General features: G+C 47.5%; 1 protein-coding gene across 2 annotated transcripts; it reads left to right on the plus strand.

The window, feature by feature from the left end:
• The first annotated feature begins 31 nt into the window (after window positions 1-31).
• On the plus strand, window positions 32-26,643 carry TMC7 (transmembrane channel-like 7). Of its 2 annotated transcripts, XM_004691740.2 has the most exons (15): window positions 32-269; window positions 2,107-2,255; window positions 4,229-4,396; window positions 7,747-7,829; window positions 10,706-10,851; window positions 12,952-13,099; window positions 14,187-14,360; window positions 15,350-15,507; window positions 17,453-17,570; window positions 17,842-17,939; window positions 19,387-19,573; window positions 20,664-20,794; window positions 23,458-23,613; window positions 24,333-24,411; window positions 24,741-26,643. In XM_004691740.2, the coding sequence occupies exons 2-15, from the start codon at window positions 2,126-2,128 to the stop codon at window positions 24,813-24,815; spliced, it is 1,851 nt and encodes a 616-aa protein (XP_004691797.1). In that variant the 5' UTR covers window positions 32-269; window positions 2,107-2,125; the 3' UTR covers window positions 24,816-26,643. The 2 variants fall into 2 exon arrangements, with proteins under 2 accessions (XP_004691797.1, XP_012587498.1); XM_012732044.1 differs by lacking the exons at window positions 24,333-24,411; window positions 24,741-26,643 and having other exon boundaries at window positions 194-269; window positions 23,150-23,547.
• The last annotated feature ends 355 nt before the right edge of the window (window positions 26,644-26,998 follow it).

Genomic DNA, 26,998 nt, shown 5'->3' on the forward strand with positions numbered 1-26,998 from the left:
GGGAATGACAGTCGTCTTCTTTCCTATGCAGAGAGCCTCTCTTTGGACGCCAGTTGCTTTTCTCCACCTGTGACTTTCCTTCAAGAATTGCCAAGCTACCGGTCTATTGCACGGAAGAGGACAAACCTTGCCCGAGACAAGCAAAGTGGCGCTTTGCTGAAGCCAACAGATTCTTACTACTCCCAGCTGGAGGGAGGAATCACTGAAAACTTTGACAACCAATCCATTCGGAAGTATGCACTGAACATTTCTGAGAAGCGGAGACTAAGGTATGTTCCATAGCCATCTGGAAGGCCTGTGGTGAATGTTTTGGGCTAAGGTGCTGTTTTATGCATGGGATGCCTTTTCTGAATAGCTCACATAATTAAGACTTCATTACTTAGCCAAACTGTTGGGGCAAAGATTCCCCAACATGTAATAGCCCAGCTTATTAGAATTTTATTTCATGCTCGTGTAAAAACTCCTGGGTTCAGGTCAAGGTGGGATATTGCTGTCCTTCAGGGGCCCAGACTCCTTCCATCTTGTGGCTCTGCAGCACCCCCAAAGCCTGTTCATTTGTGGGAACAGAAAGAGCATGGAGTGAGTGCATCAGTTAATGGTTCTGCATGATAAATCACCTATAATTTTGTAGCTTAAAACAGGTCAGAGGGGCCATTCTAATTCCAATCGGGTTCCCCATGGATACGTGACCAGCTGTGGTCTGGCAGGTGGACCTTCTCTTTGGGGCTGAGTGTCAGCTGGCTGTAGTCCAGGCTGGTTTGCCTGGTGGCAGCAGGGCCCAGGGAAGGAGCAGCAGCCTGTAGCCTTTTTGACGCTGGGTGAGAGCTGGCCAGGAGCACCTCTGCCGCAGCCTGTGGTCTGTGCCCATCACTGGCCAGCCCCAACGCAGTGGGTGGGAAACAGATCTCTCCTCTCAAAGGGAAGAGCTGTAGTGTCACATTGAAATGGAGCGCACACTGTTAACTGGGGGCAGGGGAGAGTATGATCTGGGTCCGCTTACATTTCTGCTGGGGAGAACTGTAGTCACAGGGCCATCATACCTGTCCCTCAGGGAGGCTGGGGACTGTCAGAGCTGGGGCCAGAGAAGGGGGGAATGGATTTTGGGGCTAGCTGGCCATCTTTCTCCACCCTTGCAGAACTCAAAACAGGGTTTTTCCATTAGCCTGATACGGTAACAGAGGTGGATGTCTTTGTTTAGCTCTGCTTGGGCCTCCCGGGAAGTGGCTTAAACTCAGCATTGTACCTTGTAGCTTGAAAATATACAAACCTGGGTGATTGTCATTTTTAATTTGTGTATGGAGGAGTGGGGAGGGGGAGCTTGTATTCTCAAACAATGCATGCCTAAACTTAGACTTCTAATGTGTTCTGTTTTCTAGTATTTCTGATTCACAAAATTTGAATTCTTATAAAATATTATTGCTCTGTACTAAATGTTGCTCTGAACTAAATGTTCTTCCATCAAGGGTCTTCCCATCCCCTCATATTGTAACTAGTATGACCATTTCACAGATAAACAAATATGAAACCATGTGCTATGCACCTATAATGAACATAATGCTACATGGCAATTACATCTCAATTTAAAAAAAAAAAACACATCCGTCAAGTTGGAATTCAAAGTCCCGTTCTCCTAGACTGCAGCTCCCAGCTCCTGTCCCACTCTAGGCCTACACAAATCTCTCTCCTCTACCTGCCTGGGGTGCTTATCACCTACCCCTTTTGACTTAGTGAACAACTATGCATTTTTTTCCTCCTTCCTGGACTGTCAAACCCCCTCCAGATTCCTGGACTGTTGAACCCCCTCCCTCATCAGGCACACCAGGTTAAAGCACAGCACTATGGAGCTAGCCACAGTCATTGCAGCATGAGTTCCATCCTGGGCCAGGGAGGTGACCCGCATGGCGCAGCAGACCTCTCCTGACCCGCCCGCTGCTCCCCTCAGCAGTGTATTTCAGTCAGCTCACCCATATTCCTCACTCTGTCTCTGGTGAATCCTTTCAGCCCCCCACCGCCCGACCCTGTACCTCTGGCCTGTACCCTAGTTCTTATATGCATAAATTTTAAAAAATTTCCATGCTGTTTTTGCTTTGTTTTTTTTTAACACAGGGACATTCAGGAAACCCAAATGAAGTATTTATCGGAATGGGACCAGTGGAAACGGTATAGCAGTAAGTCTTGGAAGAGGTTCATCGAGAAGGCTCGAGAGACGGCCGCCCACCTGGAGCTGTGGCGGGAGGACATTCGCAGCATCGGAGGTACCCACCCCCTGGCACAGGGCCCTCAAGGGAATCCCCTGCATGGGGGGACGGGAGTAGCTTTGCTTTCACTGACCTTTGGATGAAGTTTAGTAATTCTCACCATGATGAATGTGAGCGACAGACCAGAGCGGGGAGAGTCTTTGGAAATCCCAACTGGGAGAGTCTTTCCTGCCCCTTTCAGATGGAGTTAGGAGACCAGTTGCTGGGCTGCCACTCTGCCTCGCCTAGTATGCTGCCACTTGTATTTGGCACATGCATTCGCCTTCCCAGACTGCCAAAGTGGGAAACTGAAAACTTCCCCTGGAAATAGTGGGAAATCCCTACTTTTCCTTCGTGGTGAGACATGGGATGTGGTGGTGTTAGCCAGCAGGGGCTGCTGTGACAGAATGTGATAGAACAACAGTGACTTCACAGCAAAAAGTAATTGCCTGGCAGTTCTGGAGCCAGAAAGTTCAAGATTAGGCTGCCTTCTGCCTTGTTCTTTTATTATTATTATTATTTTTTAAAGATTTTTTTATTTATTTGTGCATATAGAACTGGGATACAGTCCAGAGGCTCAGGGGTGGCGAGAGGCTTCACTAGAGACAGAGTGGGGAGCAGAACAGGCAGATCGACGAAGTACACTGCTGAGGGGAGCAGCGGGCGGGTCAGGAGAGGTCTGCCGCACCCTGTGGTCACCTCCGGGGCAGGCGGGAATTGAACTCATGTGGAAGTGGCTTTAGATTCTCAGTGCTGTGCTTTAACCAGCTGCGCCACCAGGGAGGGCCAGTTTTTAAAAAGATTCATTTATGCATACAGAACTAGGGTATAGGCCAGAGGTGCGGAGTCAGTGAGAGAACCCACCAGAGACAGAGTGGGGGAAGCAGAACAGGCCAACTGACAAAGTACACTGCTGAGGGGAGCAGTGGGCGGGTCAGGGGAGGTCTGCTGCGCCATGTGGGTCAGCTCCCTGCCCAGGGATCGAACTCACGCTGAAGCAGCTGTAGCAAGCTTCGAGGTGCTGCGCTTTAACCCATTGCGCCACCAGGGAGGGCCCCCAACCTTATTCTTAAATGATCTCTTCTTTGTGCACTTGGGGACAGGAGAGGAGGAGTGAGAGACGATTGAGGGAGTGCTAGTGAGCTCTGATGCCTTTTCTTAAATGATCATTAATCCCGTCCTGCTTGGGTAGTATCAGCTGAAGTCTCGGCAGATGTTCTGTGTGTGTGTGACAATGTGCTGATTCTAAACTTCATATAGGAATAAAAGGACCCCCAGTACTTGAGGAAGAACAAAGCATAAAGACTTACAGAATGGGCTCTCCCTGGTGGCGCAGCGGGTTAAAGCTCAGCACTGAGAAGCTTAAGCCACTTCCGCATGAGTTCGATCCCTGCCCTGGAGGTGGCCACATGGCACGGCAGACCTCTCCTGATCTGCCCGCTGCTCCCCTCAGCGGTGTACTTTGACAATCTGCCTGTTCTGCTCCCCACTCTGTCTCTGGTGAATCCTCTCACTGCCGCTGTATCCCGGTTCTGTATGCATAGATAAATAAATCTTAAAAAAAAAAAAAAAAGACTTACAGAGTGATCTACACATTACTATTGTAAGTCTGCAGTAATCAGGCAATCTGGTATTTGTGCAAAGACAGGCAAAGAGAATTCAGAAACCAAGTCACTCATTGACAATTACAAAAACCACTGTGGTAATTCTTGGGGAAAGGACAAATTCTTGAATAAATGGTGCTGGGTAACTTAACAGTCCTGCGAGTAAAGATAAATACGGCATCATCCCTTACCCCAAATGATAAATTGAAGGTGGAATGCAGAATAATGTGAATGGTTAAATCACCCAGGAGCAGTAAACTCAGCAGTGGAAAAAAATACCCACTTCCCCTCTACAGTTCTCCAACCTCACCCTCTGTGGCTGATTGAATCCGTAGTGGGTGGAAGTCAAAACTCTTGGTCACTGATGTCTGGATTTTTGTGTTCCAGGGAAATTTGGCACTGGGATTCAGTCCTATTTCTCCTTCTTGCGGTTTCTGGTGTTGCTGAATTCGGTGATATTTCTGATCATCTTCATGCTGGTTTTGCTCCCAATCTTGCTCACCAAGTACAAGGTCACCAACAGCAGCTTTGTCCTCATTCCAACCAAAGGCATAGGTGAGTGAGAGTAAGGCTTGATTTGCCTTGAAGCGCTTCCTTTTCTGGTCATCTTGATTGTCTAAGCTTGGGTGACTGCATGGTCAGGATGGATTAGGTTCTGCTACAGAAACAAATACCTGTGCAGCCTAATCATCACAAAGGGTTCTTGCTCCTCACACTACCTGTCCACTACTGTTTGGTGGTGACTTTGTGCCTTATGTCTTCACGCCGGAGCCAGTATGATGGAGCAGCCTCAGCTTGGAACACTGACTGTGGTTATGACCAGAAGAAAAAGCCACAGCAGACACACACTGACGCCCACAGTTTCTTCCCATAGATGACACATGTCATTTCTGCTGCGTCTCAATAGCTGCTAATTACTCGCTGCTCCTGAGATCAGCAAGGCTGTTGAGGAGAGCACTGCTGGATGTAATGTGGGCTATTTAGCCAACATCGTACAATCTACTGACCGTTTCACAGACTTTTATCTCTAGTAACCGTGATGCTCAGAGATACTGTTTCTTTCTTTTTTTTTTTTTTAAGATTTATTTATTTATGCATACTATGGGGGTATAGACCAGAGATGCAGGGGGTGAGAGGGAAACAGAATGGGAAGCAGAACAGGCAGGTGTACTGAAATCCACTGCTGAGGGGAACAGCAGGGAGACAGAGGTCTGCTGCACCATGTGGATCAGCTCTCTGGCCGGGGATCGAGCTCAGGCTGCAGTGGCTGGCAATAGCCTGATAGCACTGGCTTTTAACCCTGTGCCAACAGGGAGGCCCCAGATACTGTTTATTAAAAACCCCAGTCCTATGCAACTGTCACAAGTGCTGGACCCATGTTTTCTTTCAGAATTCTTGGTATAAGTCAGGTATTCTGAGCAGTCTGTCTGCTCCGGTGGGGAGTGTCCGCAGGCATTTGCTGAGTACCCTCTAGGCACCAGACTGTGGGAGGGGCCCGAGTGGAGGAGCAGACTGAGTTGGGCCAGGCACGCCCCAGGGCTCTGGCCTCACGCCTCACCTGTCAGGCGTCACCAGCTCCTCTCCCAGAAGAGCCCTTTCCAAGGCCACTTCTATGGTCCTACACATTCTTTCTCTGTCTATTTTTTTTCTGACTTGATTCTATTACTTTTAAAAATCCAGCTTTGCTCAGGGCGCAGGAATGTATATTGAGTGCCCGCTGACTCGAAGTTTAAATTTTTTCAATTTTGCCCCTTAACGAAGGGATCAAAGCCTGCTTCCTCTTCTTGCGTCCCCTTGCTTCATGCTGCCAACAGCATTTATTAAGCATCTATTGTGTGCAGTCCCCTGAGCCAGGCACTGAGGCTATAAAGTGGAGCAAGTTCTTACCTCCACGGTGTGAATGAACCAGGGCCGGGGCGCTAAGGAAGAGAGCAGGCGAAGGAGCGTATGATGCATCCGCTGGCCACAGGCTGAGCTGAGGATAAAGCATGTAAGGTGTCACCAGAACACTGGAGGCTGGGGGCGTATGTCCCCACAGTCCTCTGGGAAGGCAGGGACATGTAAGCCGAGCAGGAACGGTATTTATTTGCGTGGGTCAAGAGCCAGAGAATCAGCCTGTGTCTTAGAGGGATGAAGGCCAGGCATGACTGCTGGCAGATGCTGGGAAGGGCCTTGTTAGTACAGTCATTGTGTTCAGCTCTGTGAGCTGGGCCATCACAGCTCTTCTCTGGTGCCTTGTGGAGAACACGTGCCACAGACAGCTGGCGCTGGGCAAAGCTCTGCTCCATAACAACTGCCAAAACAGGCTGCCGGACTCATGGTTTGCCGGCCTTGGGGCAGAGGGTCGAGTGCCGAGTAGAGGCAGGCCCCTCGTTCCGTCTCCCTGGGCCTCCCCCGATAAATGAATGTCTTCTAGCTCTCTGCTGTATATGTTCATACTACCATCTGAGCACCTTCTGAAATCCTAACTGCTACTTGTCTTTCTTTCCCACTTGGTGGTGAGACTTCCAAGGGCAGGAACTGATTCTTACTTTTCTCTTTATCCCGTGTTTATTGAATGAATAAACGAACACGCGCATAATAGAATTATAAAATGGCAGAGCTGGGATTGGCTTTGGAGAACTGATTGAAATCCATTACTTAACTAAGGAGAAATGAAGGGCCAGATTGGGGGGTGGGGGTGATAGGGGGGCTCTTTTTGCTGTCATTGTGAGTTTGAAGGGCTCTCCACTGGGGGAAGCACTGTGTGCTTTTTCTTTTTTTTTTTTTTTTTAAAGATGTATTTATGTACACATACAAGAACTGGGGTACGGGCCAGAGGTGCAGGGGTGGTTGAGAGGATTCACTGGAGACAGAGTGGGAAGCAGCACAGGCAGAGTGATGAAGTACACTGCTGAGGGGAGCAGCGGGCGGGTCAGGAGAGGTCTGCCGCGCCATGTGGGTCAGCTCCCTGGCCGGGGATGGAACTCGCGCTGCAGTGGCTGGGGACATCCTCAAAGTGCTGAGACTTAGCCCCTTGCCCCACCAAGGAGGCCTGTTAATCAGATAGTCTAAAACATGGGGAAATGTGAACCCTCAGAACACAAAATGCAAATGTAACAAAAAGCATGTAATCTGAGTGGAGCCACAAACAAAAGAGGAAAAAGCCTGTATCCCAGGAGATTGGGAAAATTGAGAGGGAAGTGCTGTAGTGCTGGTGCACTGGAGTTTGGTCTGCAGACAGAAAGTACAGACACACCCATTCACAACAGACGCACGCATGTGTGACGGGCCCAAATGATTGTGTGTTACAGGGTAGCCCGGGGTGAACTGGGCTGCCTCTCTGGGTCCTCACCCCAGCGCTTAATATTTAATTGCTCTGCTGCGGCCCACAAAAGGATCCACACTGGGTTTATTTACAAAAGGGGAAAGGAAAAGGAACAAACCAGGAAAAAAGAGAGGGATACAAGTAACTAGAATATCCTACCAGCTCTGCTAACTTGGAGTTCTAGTCACAAACTAACTGCTAGCCTCCAGTCCCACGGCCAGAGAGCCATTGCCACAGAGAGAGAGACGTTTCCCCAGAGAGAGACAGAGAGAGCCATTACTTCTCCAGAGCAGCCGTTGAAAAACCACTGTCTATTGATCCCCCATAGTCCCAGAATGCCTGCTTAGCTCCGCCCTTGGGTCCTCGCAGTTCTCTCCCTGGGCTGCTGGGAGTTGTAGTTTCCAATCACTGGAGTAGGGGTGGAATCCAGAAAGCGAAGTAGGGGTGGGGTCCCTAAGACTCTGCAGAGTTCCTTTAGGACACCCTTCCCCTTAACATAGGCGCACACACATCCACACACTATGCTGTATGTAGGTGAACAGATGAGCTATAGAGACTGTAAAACCATTTCCACTTAGATTCTTTTTTTGTCTTGCAGATATTCAGTGCACGGTTTACCCAAAAAGTAGCTCCGGACTGGTTTACTTTTACAGTTACATTGTAGACTTGCTCTCTGGCACTGTGAGTATTGAATATGATTTTGCCTGGTGGGCGGAGGGAGGTGGCTGGGGGTTGCTGGAGTGGGGGACTCCATGGACTGAAAGCAGATTAATTTACACATCCGTTTCTTGAGCCAAAGAAACAGAGTTTGCAGCTCACCTGGGCACTCAGCCTTGTGCCCTGGACACTGGGAACCCAATAACACTGCTGGGGTGCCTCTGGATGTTGAGTGGACCCCTGGACTCCAGCAGCATCCTGCAGCTGTGACCACCTCACATGGCTCCGGACACCAGATGTGTTTGAGGACAAATGCCCCTCATTGACGGCCATTCCTTTAGCTGTTTACGGATTCAAATCTATCCCGTTGGAAGTTTTAAAATGCCACACACTTTACACTTGGCAGAGTAGATCATTACAAAACATTGTATTTGTCCATGCAGTTGACTTGGTAGAAGCAGTTTTTGCATCTCTGAGCTTATGGTTCCCTTCAAGGCCCAGAGATGAACTGTCAGGTGCATGTGAAAAAGCCCATTAGGCAGACGAAGGAACTGCAGACTGTTCTGCAGGGTAAGTTCACGACTCACCCAAGGCCACTGCTGGTGAAGGCCAGCTGGGGTCGAAATCCAGGCCTGCTATGTCCCTTTCCACAGCAGACATTTCAGTTGTAGGTCTCCAGGCACCAGAACCTTTCTGCTAGAAAAGGTTTTATGGGAGACTTAGATGTACATGGTTATAATTACCTCCTAAAATAAGCATGTTGTTAACAACCTTGTCCAAAATAATTTCCTGAATTATTTTTACTGAACTTTAATTAGATTATTACTGACTATTTTTAAATAGCAGGAGAGGGGCCTCCTAGGGGTTAAAGTCTCAGTGCTGTCAAGGTAATGCCAGCGACTGTGGTCTGAGTTTCATTCCCAGCCAGGGGTGACCCACATGGTGCAGCAGACCTCTCCTGTCTCCCCGCTGCTCCTCTCAGCAGTTTTCAGTCCATCTGCCTGTTCTGCCCCCCACTCTGTCTCTGGGGAATCCTCTTACCCCCTGCAGCTTTGCCTACACCCCAGCTCTTGTATGTATAAATAAATAAAATAAATCTTTACAAATAAAGCAAATAAATAAATAGAGAGCATGAGTGATGTTGAGTAGTTAGTCTTTACTGAAAACAACTGATCCAGGGTGATGATCAAATCAGAGGCCTTATTTTCCAGGCCCACTGGACCTTTCCCAAGGATGTTACATTGTTTTCAGGGAGAGATTGTAACAGCCCTGATATCAACCTGGGGCAATAGAACAAGTTTCTTGGGATTGTGTAAGGTCTCATGGCCTATGTGTCTAGTCTTCCCAGAGTCTAGAGAAGGTGGAATATGCTGTTCTAGTTTTTGTATTTTTTCCCTATTAAGATTTGCTTAATTATTCACGTAAGAATACATGGTGGTCATTAAAAATGCAAAATTTATAGAGTAAAAAGTAGAAGTAGCCCAACCCCTGAGGCTGTCAATCTTTGTATAGTTCAGAGATGGGGGGGGTTAGAGGAATCACCAGAGATAAGAATGGGGAGCAGAACAGGTGGATTTATTGTACTGCTAAGGAGGGCAGCGGGAGACAGGAGAGACCTGCTGCACCACCTGGGTCACCTCCCTGGCCGGGGGTTGAACTCAGGCTGTAGAGATGATAGCGCTGAGACTTAACCCCTAGCCCACCACGGAGGTCCTATTTCCTGCTTTTTTATTATAGCCATCCCATTCTATGAATCCATTTTGAGTGCAATCTCTGTGGTTTTGATCTTTATTTTCCTAACGGTTAATGATGTTGAACGACTTTGCATGTGCTTATTAGCAGTTTATATATCTTTGAATAAATGTTTAGAACCTCTTTCCATCTTCATCTTGAGTTGTCTTTTGTTGTTGGGTTGTAAGAACTCCGTATCTTGGGACTTACAGTGTTTTCCCCATTCTGTAGATTATCTCTTCACTTTCTTGACATTATGCTTTGATGTATAAAAGTTTAGTTTTTCAGAAGATAAAGCTTCTGTTTTCTTTATTGTCTGTGCTGTGGGGTCTTCTCTAAACATCTACTGCCAAATCCAAGGTCATGGGGATTCATCCTTCTATGTTCTTCTAAGAGTTTTGTGGTTTGGGGTTCTTTATATATGGTGTAAGGTAGGGATGCAGATTCATTGTTTTACTGTGATTCTCCATTTGCTTCTGTGTCATTTTTTGAAAAGACAGCTCTTACCCCTTATCAAGTACCAGTTGAGTGTATGGGTTTGTTTCTGGATTCCGTGCCATTCTGTTGATGGCCATATATCTAATCTTATATTTGTACCACACCCTCTTGATTACTGTTGTTTTATGGCAGGTTTTGAAACTGGGACATGAGTCCTCCAACTGTATCTTCTATTTCAAGCTTCTTTTGACTCTTCAGGATCTTTGGCAATTCTGAATGCATTTTAGGATCACCGTGTCAGTTTTACAAAGAAACCAGCTGGAATTAGTTAAGGATGGGTTGAAGCGACAGAGTCAGTTTGGGGAGTTTTCCATACAGAAGTGTGTTTAATGCTTATTTAGGTGTTTTTTTCCTAGTTTTCAGAATATGAGATTTGCACTGCATTTGTTAAATGTATCCTTAAGGATGTTATTCTTTTTGTGGCCATTGTACATGGAATTGCTTTGTTAATTTCATTTTTAAATCATATATCTGTATATTTTTAATGCTTAGATTTTATATGTCCTTTGTTCCCCAAACCCTGCCTGAGCACCCCTTATACCTCTGGGATTATTCTGGTTTCTGGGTGTCAGGATGGAACAAGGACTCTGGAGTGTGAGATCCTTGATGCAGGGACTGGTCTTCTTCAGTGAGCTCTCCAGAGTGACCACATGCTTCTGGCTTTGTTGCAGGGTTTCTTGGAGGAGACCTCTCTCTTTTATGGACATTACACCATTGATGGGGTGAAATTTCACAGCTTCACCTATGATCTGCCCCTGGCTTATTTATTAAGCACAATTGTCTACTTGGCCCTGAGCCTTCTTTGGATTGTGAAAAGGTAAAGTTTATCTTACTATATTCTTTCGATGGCTGGTGTCTGTTGGAGGGGCCTGGACTGGGAGTCATTGCCTAAGAAGTGGGCAGAGTGCAGGGGTGGGCTGGGTGGGGGAAAGTGAACCGAGGGGAACCTGGAGGAAATGAGCTGGAGTAGCAGCCTCGGGCTCTTTAGTCACCACTGAACACACTCACCGGTGCCATCTCTGACCTGGTGTGTATGCCAACCTGGTCTCTAGCAGGCTACCTGTAGGAAAAACCCAACATTGACATACTGGGGCCGAGGGTCACTGAGTGGCACAGAGAACCAAGGAAGGGAAAAAACTCCCAGTTACAAAAGAAGAGAGGGCATAGGCCGTCTCTGCAAGGACTCCTTTGTCTCTGCGCTCCTGGTGGTAACTTCCTCATGTGGCCATAGCCCACAGCTTCAGGAATCCTCTGAAGAGACTGACTGGTGGAGGAGCAGACTCAGCTCTGATCCTTCAGTTGTGAAGGCTGCAGTAGGTTAAGGGTCTTGGTGAATGTGCCATTTCTCAGGGTAGACAAGTGGTTCGGTGGGAGATCGTAAGCAACTCTCCCCAAAGCAGCCCTCACATCTAGAACTTTTTTCCTTACCTGAAGGCCTGAGTTGGGCCCCGGGAAGGAGCCCAGAAGAAGAAAGACGCTTCCTTAGCCAGTGAATCCGTGACCTCTGGGCCTTTATTGCTGCCTGGGGAGCTAGAGGGGAGGGATGAGGAAACCTATTCCAGAAGAGAAAGTGCTCTCAGTAGCAAAGGGCGTGGATTTGTGGTCCAGAGACAGGTGCAAAGGTCACTCACCTGCTTGAGCTTCCTATCTTTACCTGTGCAGTGTACCTACCTGGAAAAGTTGGGCGAGTTCACTGAAACAAGACAGGAGAGGTGTTGGTGCTGACCTGGTTCCATGTCGATGTTTATTAAATTAAAATTGTCATCAACTTTGCCCCAGTTCTGCTACTAACACTCTGGGTCTAGGGAAGTAATATTCCCTTCTCCAGATGTCAGCGCTCTCATCTGTACAAATCTAGGTTTGGTCTAAATCAAAGGTTTTCAGCAGGAAGAGACTGTGGAATCACAATGGAGCTTTATGACGCAACCCACGTCCGATCCCCTGAGACTGACGAGGTGGACAGCCTCAGAGGGCCATTGCTCAGGGTAGACAAGTGGTTTAGTGGGAGAGAATAAGCAGCGCTTCCCAAAGTACAGCCTGCCTCTTGGTAAAGCCCCTCAGGTGCGTCTGCTGAATTCTTGGCTGTGAACCTTTGGCAGAATGACTGATCGCTCTAACTCCTTCCAGTTCTGTTGCCGTGAAATTAAGATGTGTGCTATCTGACCTAAGCAGGTGTTCTCTGCTTATTTAGTCAATTTACTGTTCTGTCATTTATTCATTCATTTGTCCATCAGTGGATAGTGACCACATCACTGCTGTGCCATGTGTGTCAGTTCCCTGGCGGGGGGCTGAACTCAGGCCGTCCCTGTGGGCTGTTGAGGTGATAGTGCTGAGACTTAACCCCTAGGCCACCAGGGAGGCCCAGAATTTAAAATTTAGTCAGGGTTAGAGACTACAGCAATAACTAGATAAATTTTTGCAGCCATTGCTGTGGAGGAAATAAGAGAGACTTACTTGAAGTTGGAGGAGCCAAAACTTGGGGCGGGGTGGTAGGGAATCTGGGGGCTGGGGATATCTGAGCTGAGAGCTGAAGGATAGGAAGAGTCAGGGGAATTGTCCCAGGAGAGGGTAGGGGGAACTGCCTGTGCAAAGGCAGGCACAGAGGCTTGTGTGTGTGTGTGTAAAGTTAAATAAAGCCCCTTTAGTTACAGCAGAGAGGCCCACGGGAGGAAAGATGGTGTCACATTGGATCCTGCTGGGCTGTGAGCTGCATTAGAGAGTTTAGCTTTCATCCCAGCTCGGGAGGAGCCATACGATGGGTGAAAGCAAGTCATTTTCAACTGCGAGATACCTGGTGGTGGCCACATACATCTAGAATAGTCGAACCATTGACCAGTGCCAGCAGGCAGCCTTGTGAAACTTTTGTATTTGCTACCAGGCCACTATTTTGTGAAGGATCATAGTGTTTTCGGCACAGGTCGGTGGAAGGCTTCAAAATCAACCTGATCCGAAGCGAGGACCACTTCCAGAGTTACTGCAACAAGATCTTCGCTGGCTGGGACTTCTGCATCACCAACCGCAGCATGGCTGAACTCAAGCACGGCAGCCTGCGTTATGAGCTGCGAGTGAGTACGGGACTTTCTCTCGGGGGCTTCTTGCCAGCAGGCTCCAGCCTTTGGGTGCCGTGATGGCTGGCTGTCCTCAGCACTCAGCAGATTTCCTCTGTGTCCCTTCCAGCTCTTTCCACAGGCAGCGCTGCCTGGCTGGATCACTGTAGAGCTGGGTTGTAAAGGGAGGTGGAGCCCTGACGGTGGGAACACATAACGGCTTCCCTCCTTCCCCGCCACCTGATACTGTGGTTTTTCTGCTTGGTGAGAACTTGACCATCGCTTATCCCAGGAGAAGTAGGACAGGGAGGGAAGGTGTGATGATAAGGTGGAGTGGAGAGAATATGAAATAGAAGAGACTTTCTTAGTAGCTAAGGAGAGAAGAAGTGATCAGTAGCCTTGAGCAAACCTGCACAAAAGGTGGGGACAGTCATAAAGATCGGGGGGTCATCACTGTAAGGGTCCGGCACCAGCCAAACCTAGGCACACGGAAGCAGCAGTTACCCCAAGCAGAAACAGGTATTGGGGAGCGATAACATCATGACTTGTCACCACCTCGTTTGTTACCACTGGGTAACTCAAACCTGGGCAGAAAAATGAGTTCCAGTTCCTTCTTAGTATTTTCCACTTGGCTCCTTCTCCCCCCACTAGGTCTATAAAAATCCCTCTTACCTTCCCTCAGTGCAACTTCTCTGACCCAGGCTCTCTCTGGAGTCCGTGCGCCTCCCCCAGGAGCACAGAAATAAGCCTCCTTTTGATTTTACTGGCCTTTGCTGTCTCCTGACTGCACCGAACCTTTCAGTCACCAGTGGGTCTGTTTAAAGAAGCAGTCCATGCGGCTTACAGGTGGCGGTGTCAGTAAGCTCGGGTTCTGTTTTCACGCTTATTGCAAGTAACTGAAGTGTTAAATAGGAGGTTCTGCCTTGCCTTAGGTCTCCTTAAATGCGAAAGGACCTGGGCTTAGTCTGGGAGTGTATCTTGCAGGAGATGAGCATTTAAGGAGCATTTTAACATTGGCTGGGAGGGGGAGGCAGACACCTCCTAGATTCGCCACTTGAATGGCCCTCAGCCTGAGAATCAGAAATGCATTTTTGTTGATGCTCAGGCAGATTTGGAGGAAGAAAGAATACGGCGGAAAATAGCAGAAAGGACCTCGGAAGAAACCATCAGGATTTACTCGCTGAGACTGTTTTTGAACTGCATTGTCCTGGCAGTGTTAGCGGCTTGCTTCTATGCCATCTACAGAGCGACTATATTCTCGCAGGAACACATGAAAAAAGTAGGTGCTTCGTGAAAATCCGCTGAACTCTCCCTGGGGTTGGGCTTTATGTTAAGTCCGTTGCAAACCTCCATGGCAGGTAGATACCAGCACCCTTTCTCTCTGTCACACTGTAACTTTGGCTGAAGTGACAGAAACCTGAAAATCAGAGATGACCAGCTTCTACTTCTAATAGAAACAAAAGTGTATCCAACACAGACTTTGAGATACTCACTCCTAGCATCCACAGCTTTCAAATTCAGACTGGATTGCCTAAATTAGGAAAATCTAACTCCTCTACTTACTATCTGGGGTCTCAGTTGATCTAAAAAAAAAAAACAAAACAAAACAAAACAGTGGCTTTTAAAATCGAAGCTGGTTCAGGGACTCTGCTTTGTATAACCAGTTAGTGAGGGCCCAGGTCCCTTCCACCTGTGGCTCCACCATCCCGACGGTACCCTCTTCTGTAGGTGACACATGCCATCTCCCACATCCATGTCATAGCCACTGGGAAGGAGCTGAAGGATGTTTGGGGGAAGGCACTAAAGCTTCCAGGCCATGACCTGGAGGTTGCACTAAAAACGTCCACTTCCGCCCCTCTGGCCAGAACATAGTCAGCAGGCCATGCCTAGCCACAAAGGCAGGGCTGCAGGTGCTGTTTACTCCCTGCCGGCCATATATTTATGTAGCTACCTTGTCTACATAAAGGAAGGAGACGAGAATGGTATTCCAAGTGAATTAGTACCATAGTCTTGAAATTACTATTTATACTGATTACGTAGATTTGTTTTACACTTCACCTTAATAAATCCCATAAAGCTGGTTTTTCTTCCAAAGTGGTGCTGGGCCTCAGTTCTTCTGTTAGAAACCGCAGGGAAGCAATGGCTTGTGTTTCAGGGCCCTGGTGTATGTTTCGTTTCACTTGTCCACTAACTGGTACATTGGAATCCAGTTGCATTTGTGATGCACCTTTCCTGCCTTACTCCTAACCAGTTTTGTTCTCACCATAGGAAATTGACAAGATGGTTTTTGGAGAAAATCTCTTAATAATGTACCTGCCCTCCATTGTGATCACCCTGGCCAATTTTATCACCCCCGTGATCTTTGCCAGGATCATCCATTACGAGGATTATTCCCCAGGCTTTGAGATCCGGCTGACAATCCTTAGGTAATGCCTGCTATGCCAAGCACACCACACTTGCCCACTCCCATGCCTGTGGCAGACATTATTAATCAATAGTGATATATTTTCCTGCTGAGCCAAGAATCCTCTTGCGCCTTCAGGCAGCCCCATGAGTGAATCACTTTGCATGTGCATCAAAATCTCATCGACTTGACTGCTCATCAGTATTGTACTTTTGGTTCATATTTTGGTACATGAGAGCTGAGGGTGTGAGGTGGGGTCCAAGGAGGAGGCATTGCTCTGAGACGTTAGAAATGACTGGTGTGTACCAGCAGAAGACTGAGGAAGTGAGAGCAGGGCACCAACTGATAAAGGTGTGTTGGGGAACAGGTTGCCACTCTTGGCTACCAGGGTGTGGTCTCACTGGGAAACTGAGTCTTGTGTGAAAAACACCTTTAGAATTTTTACCCAGCCTATGGGGGGCTGGCTCCCAGAGTCATTAGCACCCACTACCTTCAGGCAGGGGCCACGGGAGGAGACTGAGAAGTGCCTGCAGTAGAAGCCAGTGGCCTTTGCTAGGTACCCGGATGTGACTGAGTCCCAAATCTGTGTGCTGCAGTTGACTTTTTATAATCTGCTCTCAAAGCTCTTACTCTGAATAAATATTCAGTCTTATTAAAAAAAAGAAAAAGAAAAAGCCAGGTGTCAAGCAGAACCAGGTAGTTAACACAAGCAGGTGTTCTGAGGACCAGGTATGAGCCTGGAGAGTTTTCTTTCTGCTTCTCAAATGCCTCAAATTGCTTCTGCAGCTTCTTTTGGAAAAACTTTTTGTTTGGAAATTTTCAGCAGAATGAATGGTGTGGGTTTGCCCCTCGCCCCTCCACACACTGTTGAATGTGTGTTCTTTTCTTTTTTATTATAAACCGAAGCATATAAAAACAAATTTTAAAAGATCAGAGTGCTCCTGGCCCTCCCCCCAGCGCCTGGCCGCCTCGGTATCCCTCATCACCACTTCTGTCCTCTTGTCCTTTCCCCCACACTTCTTCTTTTAAAAATAGGATCTCGTCTACTCTGCATGGGCTCGCTCACTTCCCAGTGTACCTGCAGTGGCTTGAAGCTGATACCTGTAAGGTTTGGGAGGCCTTTCCAGGAATGAGGCATATTCTGTGCTGTGGCTGTGTTGTCATGGATTCAGGTTGCCCACTTTTTTGGCCTTTTTCCTGCCATTAAAAAAAAAGAGATAGTGGCCCTCCCTGGTGGCGCAGCGGGTTAAAGCACAGCACTGAGAATCTAAAGCCACTTCCTCAGAGTTCGATTCCTGCCCCGGAGGTGACCACATGGCATGGCAGACCTCTCCTGACCCGCCCACTGCTCCCCTCAGCAGTGTACTTCGTCGATCTGCCTGTTCTGCTCCCCACTCTGTCTCTGGTGAAGCCTCTCACCGCCCCTGAGCCTCTGGCCTGTACCCCAGTTCTGTATAGACATAAGAATTACCATAGATCTCTTAAAAAAAAAAAAAGATTGATTTGTTTATGCATATCCTGAGGTACAGGATACAGTGCAGGGTATGGGAAAGGATTCACCAGAGACAGAGTGGGGAGCAGAGCAGGCAGATGTACTGAGAAAAAAAAAAAACTGCTGAGGGGAGCAGCGGGGAGACAGGAGAGGTCTGCTGCGCCGTGTGGGTCAGCTCCCTGGCCGTGGATGGAACTCGTGCTGCGGTGGCTGTGGACAGCTTCTTAATGCTGTGCTTTACCCCCGTGAACCACCAGGGTGGCCCCCTGGATGCCATTTTTGAGTGTGCCGCTCAGGGGCAGTCAGTCTGTGCCACCTGTTATGCCTATACCACCACTGTCCATTTCTAGAACTGTCTCATCATCACATATACAAATGCTGTACCCATGTGTGGGTTTGCTTCTAAGGTGGCTTCTCTGAGCTGCAGCCCCAGTTCTGAGAACTGGGCCCCCAACCTGTCCTCTGGGCCCTGCAGGTGCGTCTTCATGCGGTTGGCCACCATCTGTGTGCTGGTGTTCACCCTGGGCTCCAAGATAACTTCCTGCGATAACAACTCGTGTGAGCTCTGCGGCTACAACCAGAAACTCTACCCGGTGAGGCCGTGGGGGTGGGAAACCCTGCTGGGTATGTTACTTTCCAGAATAAGCTTAGCAGCAGGAGAGCAGCCCTTGGAGCCATGGGTTTGAACCCCAGGTGACCCACTTCCTTGCCCTGCCTTTTCAGGGCTGTGTTGGAGCATCGGGGCCCACTGCCTGGTGATCAAACCAGAGGCAGCGGGCTCCGGGGAGAGAGAGGGTATCGGAGGACCCTGAGAACTGGCTTTCTCTGCCAGTCAGGTCTCACCTTCTCTTTCTTGGATTTCAGTGCTGGGAGACTCAAGTTGGGCAGGAAATGTACAAGCTGATGATCTTTGACCTCATCATCACCTTGGCTGTGACCCTGTTTGTGGATTTTCCTAGAAAGTAAGTGTGAGACATACCCCTCTTGTCTTCCCCGCCTCCACTGGAGGCTGCCGGTGTCTCTGGAGAGTGCTGGGTGTTCCCTGGAAGCCACAAGACCACTTGGGGATTTGCAGCAACTGCAGGCAGGTTGACCTTGTCATCAATTAGGTGTCGCCTCCGATGAAGGGCAGTAAGGGGGCGTATCCCTCTTTCCGCGGGTGTTCTCTGGCAGAGACTGCTTGCCACTACTTAGCCGTGGACTGTGTCTGTACTCCAGCTGGACATGCAGTGTTCTGATCTGGCTTCAAATCAGGTTCTGTCCCTTGCTAGTCAGGTGGCCTCAAGCAAGGTCTTCAAGCTCCGAACCTGTCATCTCACCTGGGCGAGGAGTCGTTTGAGTGTAGGCCAGCGCACTAAGGACAGAGCAGGCTCATCAGCTCTGCTGCTGTGTTTGTTGTCTCTGTCTCCTTGAGCCCCAAGGGGACCACTTCATCACTCTTTTTCACCCACCTGGACCAGTTATCCCAGTGTGACACAGCTCTAGTCAGCCTTAAAAAAGAAACATTTCAAATAAACTTTCAAATAAACCTTTGATTTAAAAATAGCGCAAATAGGACTAAATATGTACTCGTTAAAAGAAGTAAGAGAACTTAGAATTTAAATACAGAAATTGTTAGCGTTTCTGTAGACTGTTTTCTCTTGTTATCGTGTCCCTAACTCCCAGTCCCATCCTGGAGTGTAGCCATTGCTACCACTACGAGTGTGGGGTAGATCCAGCTTCAAGGACAACTGAAGGCATATTTTTGCATAAGTTCATGTATGTAGATAGGCTTGCGGGAAGCAATCTTTTTCTCTCTCATAAATGGGATCACGTTACCATAGTCTGGCAAAGTATCATGAACAACTTTCCATGTCAGGACAGGACACATGTGTGTCCCTCCTTTTGAAGGCTGTATAGTGCTCCACGGTGGCCATAGTTCATAATTTGTCCACATTGTCCCTACATTGTGAGCAGTAGATGGTTTCTAGTATTTTTGCTTCAGTGAACACCTGTCTGTTCCTCTCAGACTCACGATCCTAGGGGCCCAGTAGGTATCTTCCAGGCTTCTGGATCATCTGAGGTGGATTTTCTGTGTGGATGCACATTGCTTTTTGGACTGAGTGGCAAGCCACCTGCGTCCTTTACTGCCATTGTGACCCAACGAAGTAGCTGGTGGTATAATTCCCCCACATTCCAGATGAGAAAGATGAACCTTGTCTCACTATATTTGACTGATAAACTGTAGCCCCGAAATGGGACGCTGGTCTCAATGATGCTAGAGTTTCCTGTGTTTCTAGACTTATTACCCACCAGTTTCCCCAGAGATAATGGCTGTGTGGACTTTGTAGGCGTGGATTTGTAGACATGGTTCTGTGGCCTCACCAGACTCTGGTAGTCCAGGGGTGAAATTGTCCTATTTGTTTCCAGGCTCCTGGTGACCTACTGCTCCTCTTCAAAGCTCATTCAGTGCTGGGGGCAGCAGGAATTTGCCATTCCTGATAACGTTCTGGGGATTGTTTATGGGCAAACCATCTGCTGGATTGGAGCCTTTTTCTCACCCCTACTCCCTGCAATTGCAACCTTGAAATTCATTGTCATCTTTTATGTGAAAGAGGTAAGGAGTGAAGGTGGGGCAGGGGGTGGTACCCTGGACCATTCTGACTTGCATTTGGCACTCTCGTTTGGGGGGACCCAGCTTACCTCCATCAGACATACCAAAGTCATCCCTCTCATGTGACATCACATTCTGATCATTTTCGGAGTTTCATTCAAATGAATGGTTTTGTTTCTGTGATTGAAATGGGTTTCTGTGTCGTTGCCTAAGTGAGCTACAGTGGATCAGTCGGTTGACAGGTATCTTTTGGTGATGTTTACCAACATGTTGTTTGATTCAAGTTTTGTAACTTTTCTGTTGGGACTTGGGTGTCTGTGTATTATGGTCAGCTTGCAGTTATTCCCAGAAGTCCTTGACTGTTTCGCAGGCCCCAGCCACTGTGTTGAACTCTGCTTCATGGGTGAAGTAGCCCTGCTGTGATTATTTACCAGATTTCTTTTTTCTTTTTTACAGAGGCAAAATATGCTCATTGTTAAACATATGCACAATACAGATATATGTCGAGTAACTTTCAGCCTACCCTTTCTATCAGAGGAACCCTCTGTTAGCTAGCCTGACATTTATTACCTAGTGCGCCACAATCTGAAGATTCAGAAATAGAACTAATATTATCAGTGATCATGACAACAATAATAGTGAGTGGTAGTACCATGTGCCTGTGTAGCTGAACACATACAGAGACTGTTGAGTAATGCTTACACTCACCTTTTGATGTAGGTCCTGCTATTAACATCCATATTTATACATTAGGAAGCTGAGATGCAGAGAGGTCAAGTAATTGGTCCAAAGTTACATAGCTTATAAGTAAGTGACTCCAGGATTTAAATTCTGGTTGACCTCACTCCAGAGTCTAAGCTCTTAACCTGGTCATCAGAGTCTTGAAGTTTGGTTCCAGTTTTGTACCTAAGTGTTTTTGTCTTTGAGGAATGTCTTGATGCTTCCTTGGAAACTTCAGTTGACTGGTGTCAGAGGGAGAGATGAATGCAAGAAAGCTCACAGAACATTTCCCTTTTCCAAAAGTGCTGGTGCATGCAGGGAAGGGCCCCCAGAAGCTGCCCCTCAGTCTTCATTTTCCTGTCTCTCCCCTCAGATGAGTCTTCTGTATACCTGCAGACCCTCCCCGAGGCAGTTCAGAGCATCCAATTCTAATTTCTTCTTCCTGTTGGTGTTGTTAATTGGGCTGTGTTTGGCAATCATACCTTTGACGATCAGCATGGCGCGGTAAGTGTGACTGTGTTTTCTAGAACATTCTATGATTCCTGACACATGCCTCTTTTTGACTAAAGGGTTCATCGCTTTCTTTCCTGGATGACCTCATGGGTGCCCACCCTGCAGGCCGTGCATTACTCCTGGCTTATCAGGGTCACCTTTGTTTCAGTCCTCCACACTGGGGTACCTCAGTCCCTCTGCAAACTTGGAGTCGGAGAGTTGTCATTGTTTTTGAAAGTGTGTTTTGGGCCTGTCCTGTAGCTCTGTTTCCTTGGACCCCTGCTCTGGACCTTATTTGGGTTTGTTTTTGTTTCTAGTTATGAAGATAATACTTGGTTACTGTAGAAAATCAGGAGTGTCTCCCACATGCCAAGCCCAGTTCTGGGAGGTGGCACAGGAAGGCAGAGTTTAGCTTGGGCTTTAAAAAGAGCACAAATGCTCTGAATTCAGGATCAGAAGTTAAGGGTTCAACCTAGGGATGCTTTTCTCTGGTGGGTAACCATTTATGCCAGAAGCAGCAAAGTGCTTTCTGTAAAAGCAAGAAAGTAAATAGGTTTTGCCAGCCTTAGAGTTTCCTTAGCAACTCAACTCAATTGACGTGTCACTCAGCAGCCACAGGTGATACATAAACTCTCAGACATGACTTTACCAATAAAACTTTATTTATGGGCCCTCCCTGGTGGCTCAGCAGGTTAAGAAGCTTAAGCCACTTCCGCATGAGTTCGATCCCCGCCTGCCCCGGAGGTGACCACATGGCGCGGCAGACCTCTCCTGACCCGCCTGCTGCCCCCCTCAGCAGTGTACTTCGTAGATCTGCCTGTTCTGCTCCCCACTCTGTCTCTGGTGAATCCTCTCACCCTCCGTATCTCTGGCCTATACCCCAGTTCTGTATGAATAAATCCTTAAAGAAAAAAAACTTTATAAAAAACAGGCAGTAGACTAGATTTGGCCCTTGGGCTATCTGTAGTTTGCCAATCCCTGATTTATACGCTTAGGGAATTTTGTTTCTTTGTTGTTAAGTTAAAAGCCTAAAATTCAGTGATGTAAAAATAAACTTTAAAAAAAAAAAGCCTAAAATTCACTTTGATTCTGTCATTCAGATTTTAATTGTTTTTAAGCTAATTTGCATCTATCTATTTTGTATTGTTTTTATGATAATATTTATTGCCTTAAAACCTCTAACAGGCTAGGGAAGTAAAAATTAAAGATGAAAACTTGTCCTGTTTCCTCACCTCTTAGTGAATCATTCTAGAAATTCATTAAAATAAAAGCAAATTAAAAAAAATACAGGCTAGTGCTATAATCCTGTTTGGCCACTTAATTTTTTTCTTGACAGCCCGTACACAGCTCTTCCTCTCTGCCAATATTTTTTTAATTTTGATTTTTTTTGTAAGTGGTACAAAATTTAAAAAGTATAAAAAGGATATGGAGAAAAATCATTTTTCAATTCTGTTTTCCAACTGCTTCGTTTCTGTCTGGGTGAGAGAGTTTCCTTTAGCATTACAAGGAGTGAATGAGCTATAAACTATTCATCCTTTTTCAAAAGTAGCATTTCCGTTGGTCCAGGAGTTTTCTTTTGTCTCTAAAAATAGGGTTGTAGTGGAAAACCTTGTGTACATAACTTTGATGTGAATGTAAGCAAGTTTTTTCAAGCTTTAGTTAAATTTTTCTATTGTAATTCAAAGTTTTTCCTCTCTTAATTTGAGAAAAATTCAAATTTCTAGAAAAGGGAAAGAAATAACAATACAAATTTATGTGTCCATCTGGCTGGTCCAGCTGTTCACCTCTTGCTGGCTTGTCTTCTCCCTGTACATATATTTGTGTGGGTGAGCTATTTATTGTTTTTAAAGATTTATTTATTTATGCATCTAAGAACTGGAGTACAGGCCAGAGGTGAGAGGATCCACCAGAGACAGAGCGGGGAGCAGAACAGGCAGATCCACTGAAATCCACTGCTGAGGGGAGCAGCAGGAGAGACAGGAGAGGTCTGCTGCACCATATGCGTCTCACCTCCCTGGCTGGGGATTGAACTCGTGCTGCAGTGGCTGTGATAGCATCATAGTGCTGCTCTGTAACCCCTCGTGCCACCAGAGGCCCCTGGATGAGCTATTTAAATTAAGTTGTAAGTACTGTGATAGTTTACCCTACTGAGCATGCAGCACCTAGAAATAAGGACATTCTCCTTTCCTAATGTGGCCACAGTGACATTACCCTTAAAAAGTTAATGTCACATGCCTGCCAATTTCAGATTTCTCCAATTGTCTCCAAATCGTCTTTACAGCTTTATTATGAAGATGAGAATCTCAAGTTTTAGCCATTGTTTTCCGTTATTGTCTTCTTAATCTCTTTTGCTCTATCATTTTTCAGAGAGCTCCCATGAGCTTCCTAACCTGTCCACTCAGCCTGAAGAATCAAATCCCCCCTTCTGGATTAGCTTTGATTATTTTCTCATGGTGTCATATAACTCGCTCTTCTGTCCTGAACACCCCATAAGCTGGCAGTCTGTTCTAGGGATTTGGTGAAACATCAGGAGAAGCATTTCTGTCAAGAATATTCCAGAAGGCCCATGAGGTCACGCGGCCCTGGCCGGGTCCCCTGGAGCACTGGGTGCAGGGAGGAGGGACCCCCAGCCAGGCACGTGCCTTGAGCATCACCCCGGGCCTGTACCCCCACAGCATCCCTTCCTCCAAAGCGTGCGGGCCGTTCACCAGTGCCAACACCACCTGGGAGGTCATCCCCAGGACGGTGAGCACGTTCCCCAGCTCGCTGCAGTCGCTGGTGTACAGCATCACGTCGGAAGCCTTCGCGGTACCCTTCTTCATGATCATCTGGTGAGTGAGTGGCGACCAGCCGGCCCTGCGAGTGTTTCCCGAGGATGCGCATAGGCACCCCCCCCCGGGAACTTGGGGGTCCCCTGCTACCCTTGATCAGTGACTGAACCTCTCCAAGCCTCCCCTGTCCAACTCCAAAGTAGACACCATAATCATCATATATTTTTTTTTCCCAAAGATTTATTTACGCATACAAGAGTTCGGGTACAGGCCAGATGCACAGGGGTGGTGAGAGGATTCACCAGAGATAGAGTGGGGACCAGAACAGGCAGATGGACTGAAATCCACTGCTGAGGGAAGCAGCAGGTGAGGCAGGAGAGGTCTGCTGCGCCCTGTGGGTCAGCTCCCTGGCCGGGGATGGAACTCAGGCTGCTGTGTCTTCCGACAGCTTCCTAGGGCTGCGCTTTAACCCGCTGCGCCACCAGGGAGGGCTCAGAAGTCACTGTTTTCAGTGGCGCTTAAATGCTGTGGGGGGAGTGGGGGGTTGCAGGCAGGAGATAGGCCTCACAGAGGAAATGTGTCCGATGAACTTCTTTTAGGCAAGAGTTACAGGGCTCTGGGCTCTGGGTTCCTTATGAACAAGTTGACCATTATATTAGCGGGAAAAAAAAAAAAAAAAAAAAGAGGGCCTTAAACGAAAGCAGAACTCTCCCTGTTAAATATGTCAGGTGTTCCCCCAGGGCCTGGAGCCCCAGTGACCCCTTCCCCTTGCATTGCAGCCTCATCATGTTCTACTTCATTGCCCTCGCCGGAGCCCACAAGCGCGTGGTGGCCCAGCTCCGAGAGCAGCTGTCCCTGGTAAGGAGGCGCTGGCCCCGTGGCCAGGGACCTGTCCAAGGGTCTGCTCTGCATCCTGTGTGCATACTGGGGGCCACAGGGCACAAGGGTGAGGGAAGGCGGTGGGACTGTTAAACAGTTAGTGACAAAAGGTAAGTTCCCAGAGCGACAACTGTGAGGAAGATGACGCCAGCCAGGCCATGCAGGGGCTAAGGGGTCCCCGCTACTGTGCAGACACCTCGGAGACATTAGGGACCTGATGGCTGAGGCTGACGGGCAACTTCTTCAGTTGACATAATGATATTTCTTTCCAAATATTTTTTTATTTCTTGAACCTGTTTCTATTTTAGGAAAGTCGGGACAAGCGTTACCTAATTCAGAAGCTGACGGAAGCCCAGAAGGACATGAGGAGCCGACTGGAATGACCCAGGGGCCTGCCCAGCCCACCTGGGTTTTGAGCAGGGAATTTTAAATTTATTTTTTTGGAGTTCAGGCTTTTCCTGAAAGTGACCCTCCGTGCAGCTGAGGTGGGCACATTTACGAAACCCAGCCCTGTTTAGGACTTGAGTGACTTAGAGAAGAGCAGGTTCAAACTCAGCTATCCTGGACATCGGCGGTGCCGTGAGGCCTCCACTGGAGAGCAAACTCAGGGAGCTCTTGTAAAGCAGCAGAGGCCATTTACTGGTCCCAGCGCCTGTCTGATATGCCGTGAAGGCCGCTGACCGGGCATCGGGGCCCTTTCTTTGAACTCAGTTCTAGAGGTTTAGATGGAGATGCGAGCCCTCAGACGTGTCCCCATCTGAATGGCTGTGTAGACTTCAAATGAAATAAGCTTTTTTGTGCGAGGAGAAATTCTGGAATCCTGGTGTTTGGAACAGCTCGCCGGGACTTGGAGAACAGAGCTATGGGATTTCTGCTCCGCGGCAGCAGCATAGAGAGAGAAGCCCATCCGTGTAGTGTGCAGGAGCTGCCCCTGCACGCCATGGGTGACGCTCGGGGTGATGGCAGCCTGGGGTCCTGAGCTTGCTGGGCGTCAGGCTGCAGCCTCATTTTTCAGGGAGAGCTGCTTCCAAGGCCCTGGAAATGCACAAGCTGTCGGTTTCCTCGTCCGGAGTTCTGAGCATTGACTTCGTGTCAGAATTTAACAGCAGAGATTATCTCCGTGTTCCAGATGCCTCACGCCTCCGGCATGAGGGCTCCAATCTGGGAGAAACAGTCCACCTGTCAGAGGCAGCCTGGGATTTACATCTGCCTCGGAGGCAGACAGGCTGTGGGTTTCAGTATGGAAGTGCCTGGGGCTGCAGGTTGCAGTCCCGGGCCCAGGCTGGACAAATGGACCAAGCAAGACTGACTGCTGCTTTCCTGAATGCACAGGTCCGGATTAAGGGCTGGTGTGTTTCTGTGTTCTTACATTTTCTTCAAGTGCACATGCCTTTATAAAACATGCAGGGTGTCCTCAGACTTCCGTTATGGTAAAAACGGTATGCAGCAAATACCTCATCGTAAGCTCACCCCAAACTGATAGCTCTGAACCTTTTAATATAAGCCTGTCATCATTTGATGCAGTCCGTCTTCATTTCAGCATCTCCAGAATCTTTTTTTGAAGTACTGTAGTTTTGCAGAAGACCAGTTTTCTTTGCTGTCTCTAAAATATTTGTAGCCTGAAATCTGAAGTTGGGTACAGTTTTTACAAAGCTCCCCAACCCCTTTCACCCCAACCCCTTTCACCCATTCCTTGAGCACGAGAGCAAAGCTAACTTAGCAGCGCTCACACCTTTTTTATGTTTGTCCCTCTCTATCTTTGCCAGGCCATTTTCTTGCTCTTCCACAAAGTTAGCACTGACATGGGCTACTTCTGTACTTGAAAGACTAAGGACTTTTTCAAGTCCTGTGATGATTTAAGAGTTTCTTGGTGTAATAATCAGGACCATGGAATTCTGAAAGCTCATACCATATTCACTTTAAAATGCAGGTTCCAATTTTTTTCACATAGTTCCTTTATATAAAATGTTCCTGCCTTCAGCATGTCTGAGGTTTTCTGTGTGTGTGCATATGAAATAGAAAATATGATTTCTTTCCCTGTTATAAAACTGATTCTGTACTAACATGTTAGTTTCTGTTAAATGCTGCTACTTTGCATACCTCTTGTTTGAATGTTTTGTATGTATTTTGATAACTTCAGGTGATATCTGCATAATTGTTAAAATGCAGTTCTAACAAATGTGCATTAAAACTACTGATTAAACAGTATCTTGAAGGTTTTAAAATGTGATTGTGTACATATGAGTTCATGGAGGTTTCTTGTCAGCAATCAAGTGATCATGGAAATGTCAAGTTACTCAGCCTTCTCCTAAAATCACAGAGAAGAAAAGCAGTAATGCAATGAAGGCTTTTACAATTCCTTGGCTCTATTGAAGCTAAGGAGGGGTAGATGTGTATTTTAAACTTAAAAAACATAAAATTATTTCAAACATACCCCACACCACCATGCCTAGAGGGAAGCACTACTAATCTCCTAATGATGTTGATTTTATACTCCCAGAAAAGTGTAATACATATTCAGGCAGGTATGATACGTGTGTGGTTGTATGTGGGAAACACGGATTTT

Source organism: Condylura cristata, unplaced genomic scaffold (genome assembly GCF_000260355.1).
Source record: "Condylura cristata isolate star-nosed mole 26May11 unplaced genomic scaffold, ConCri1.0 scaffold00032, whole genome shotgun sequence".
Taxonomy (NCBI): domain Eukaryota; kingdom Metazoa; phylum Chordata; class Mammalia; order Eulipotyphla; family Talpidae; genus Condylura; species Condylura cristata.

Bases quoted from the DNA above. Each gene is read 5' to 3' on its own strand.
- TMC7 (XM_004691740.2), top strand. From the start codon at position 2,126: ATGAAGTATTTATCGGAATGGGACCAGTGGAAACGGTATAGCAGTAAG. The intron at 2,256-4,228 runs GTACCCACCCCC...TTTGTGTTCCAG, and splicing joins GGACATTCGCAGCATCGGAG to GGAAATTTGGCACTGGGATT. The intron at 10,852-12,951 runs GTAAAGTTTATC...TTTTCGGCACAG, and splicing joins CTTCTTTGGATTGTGAAAAG to GTCGGTGGAAGGCTTCAAAA.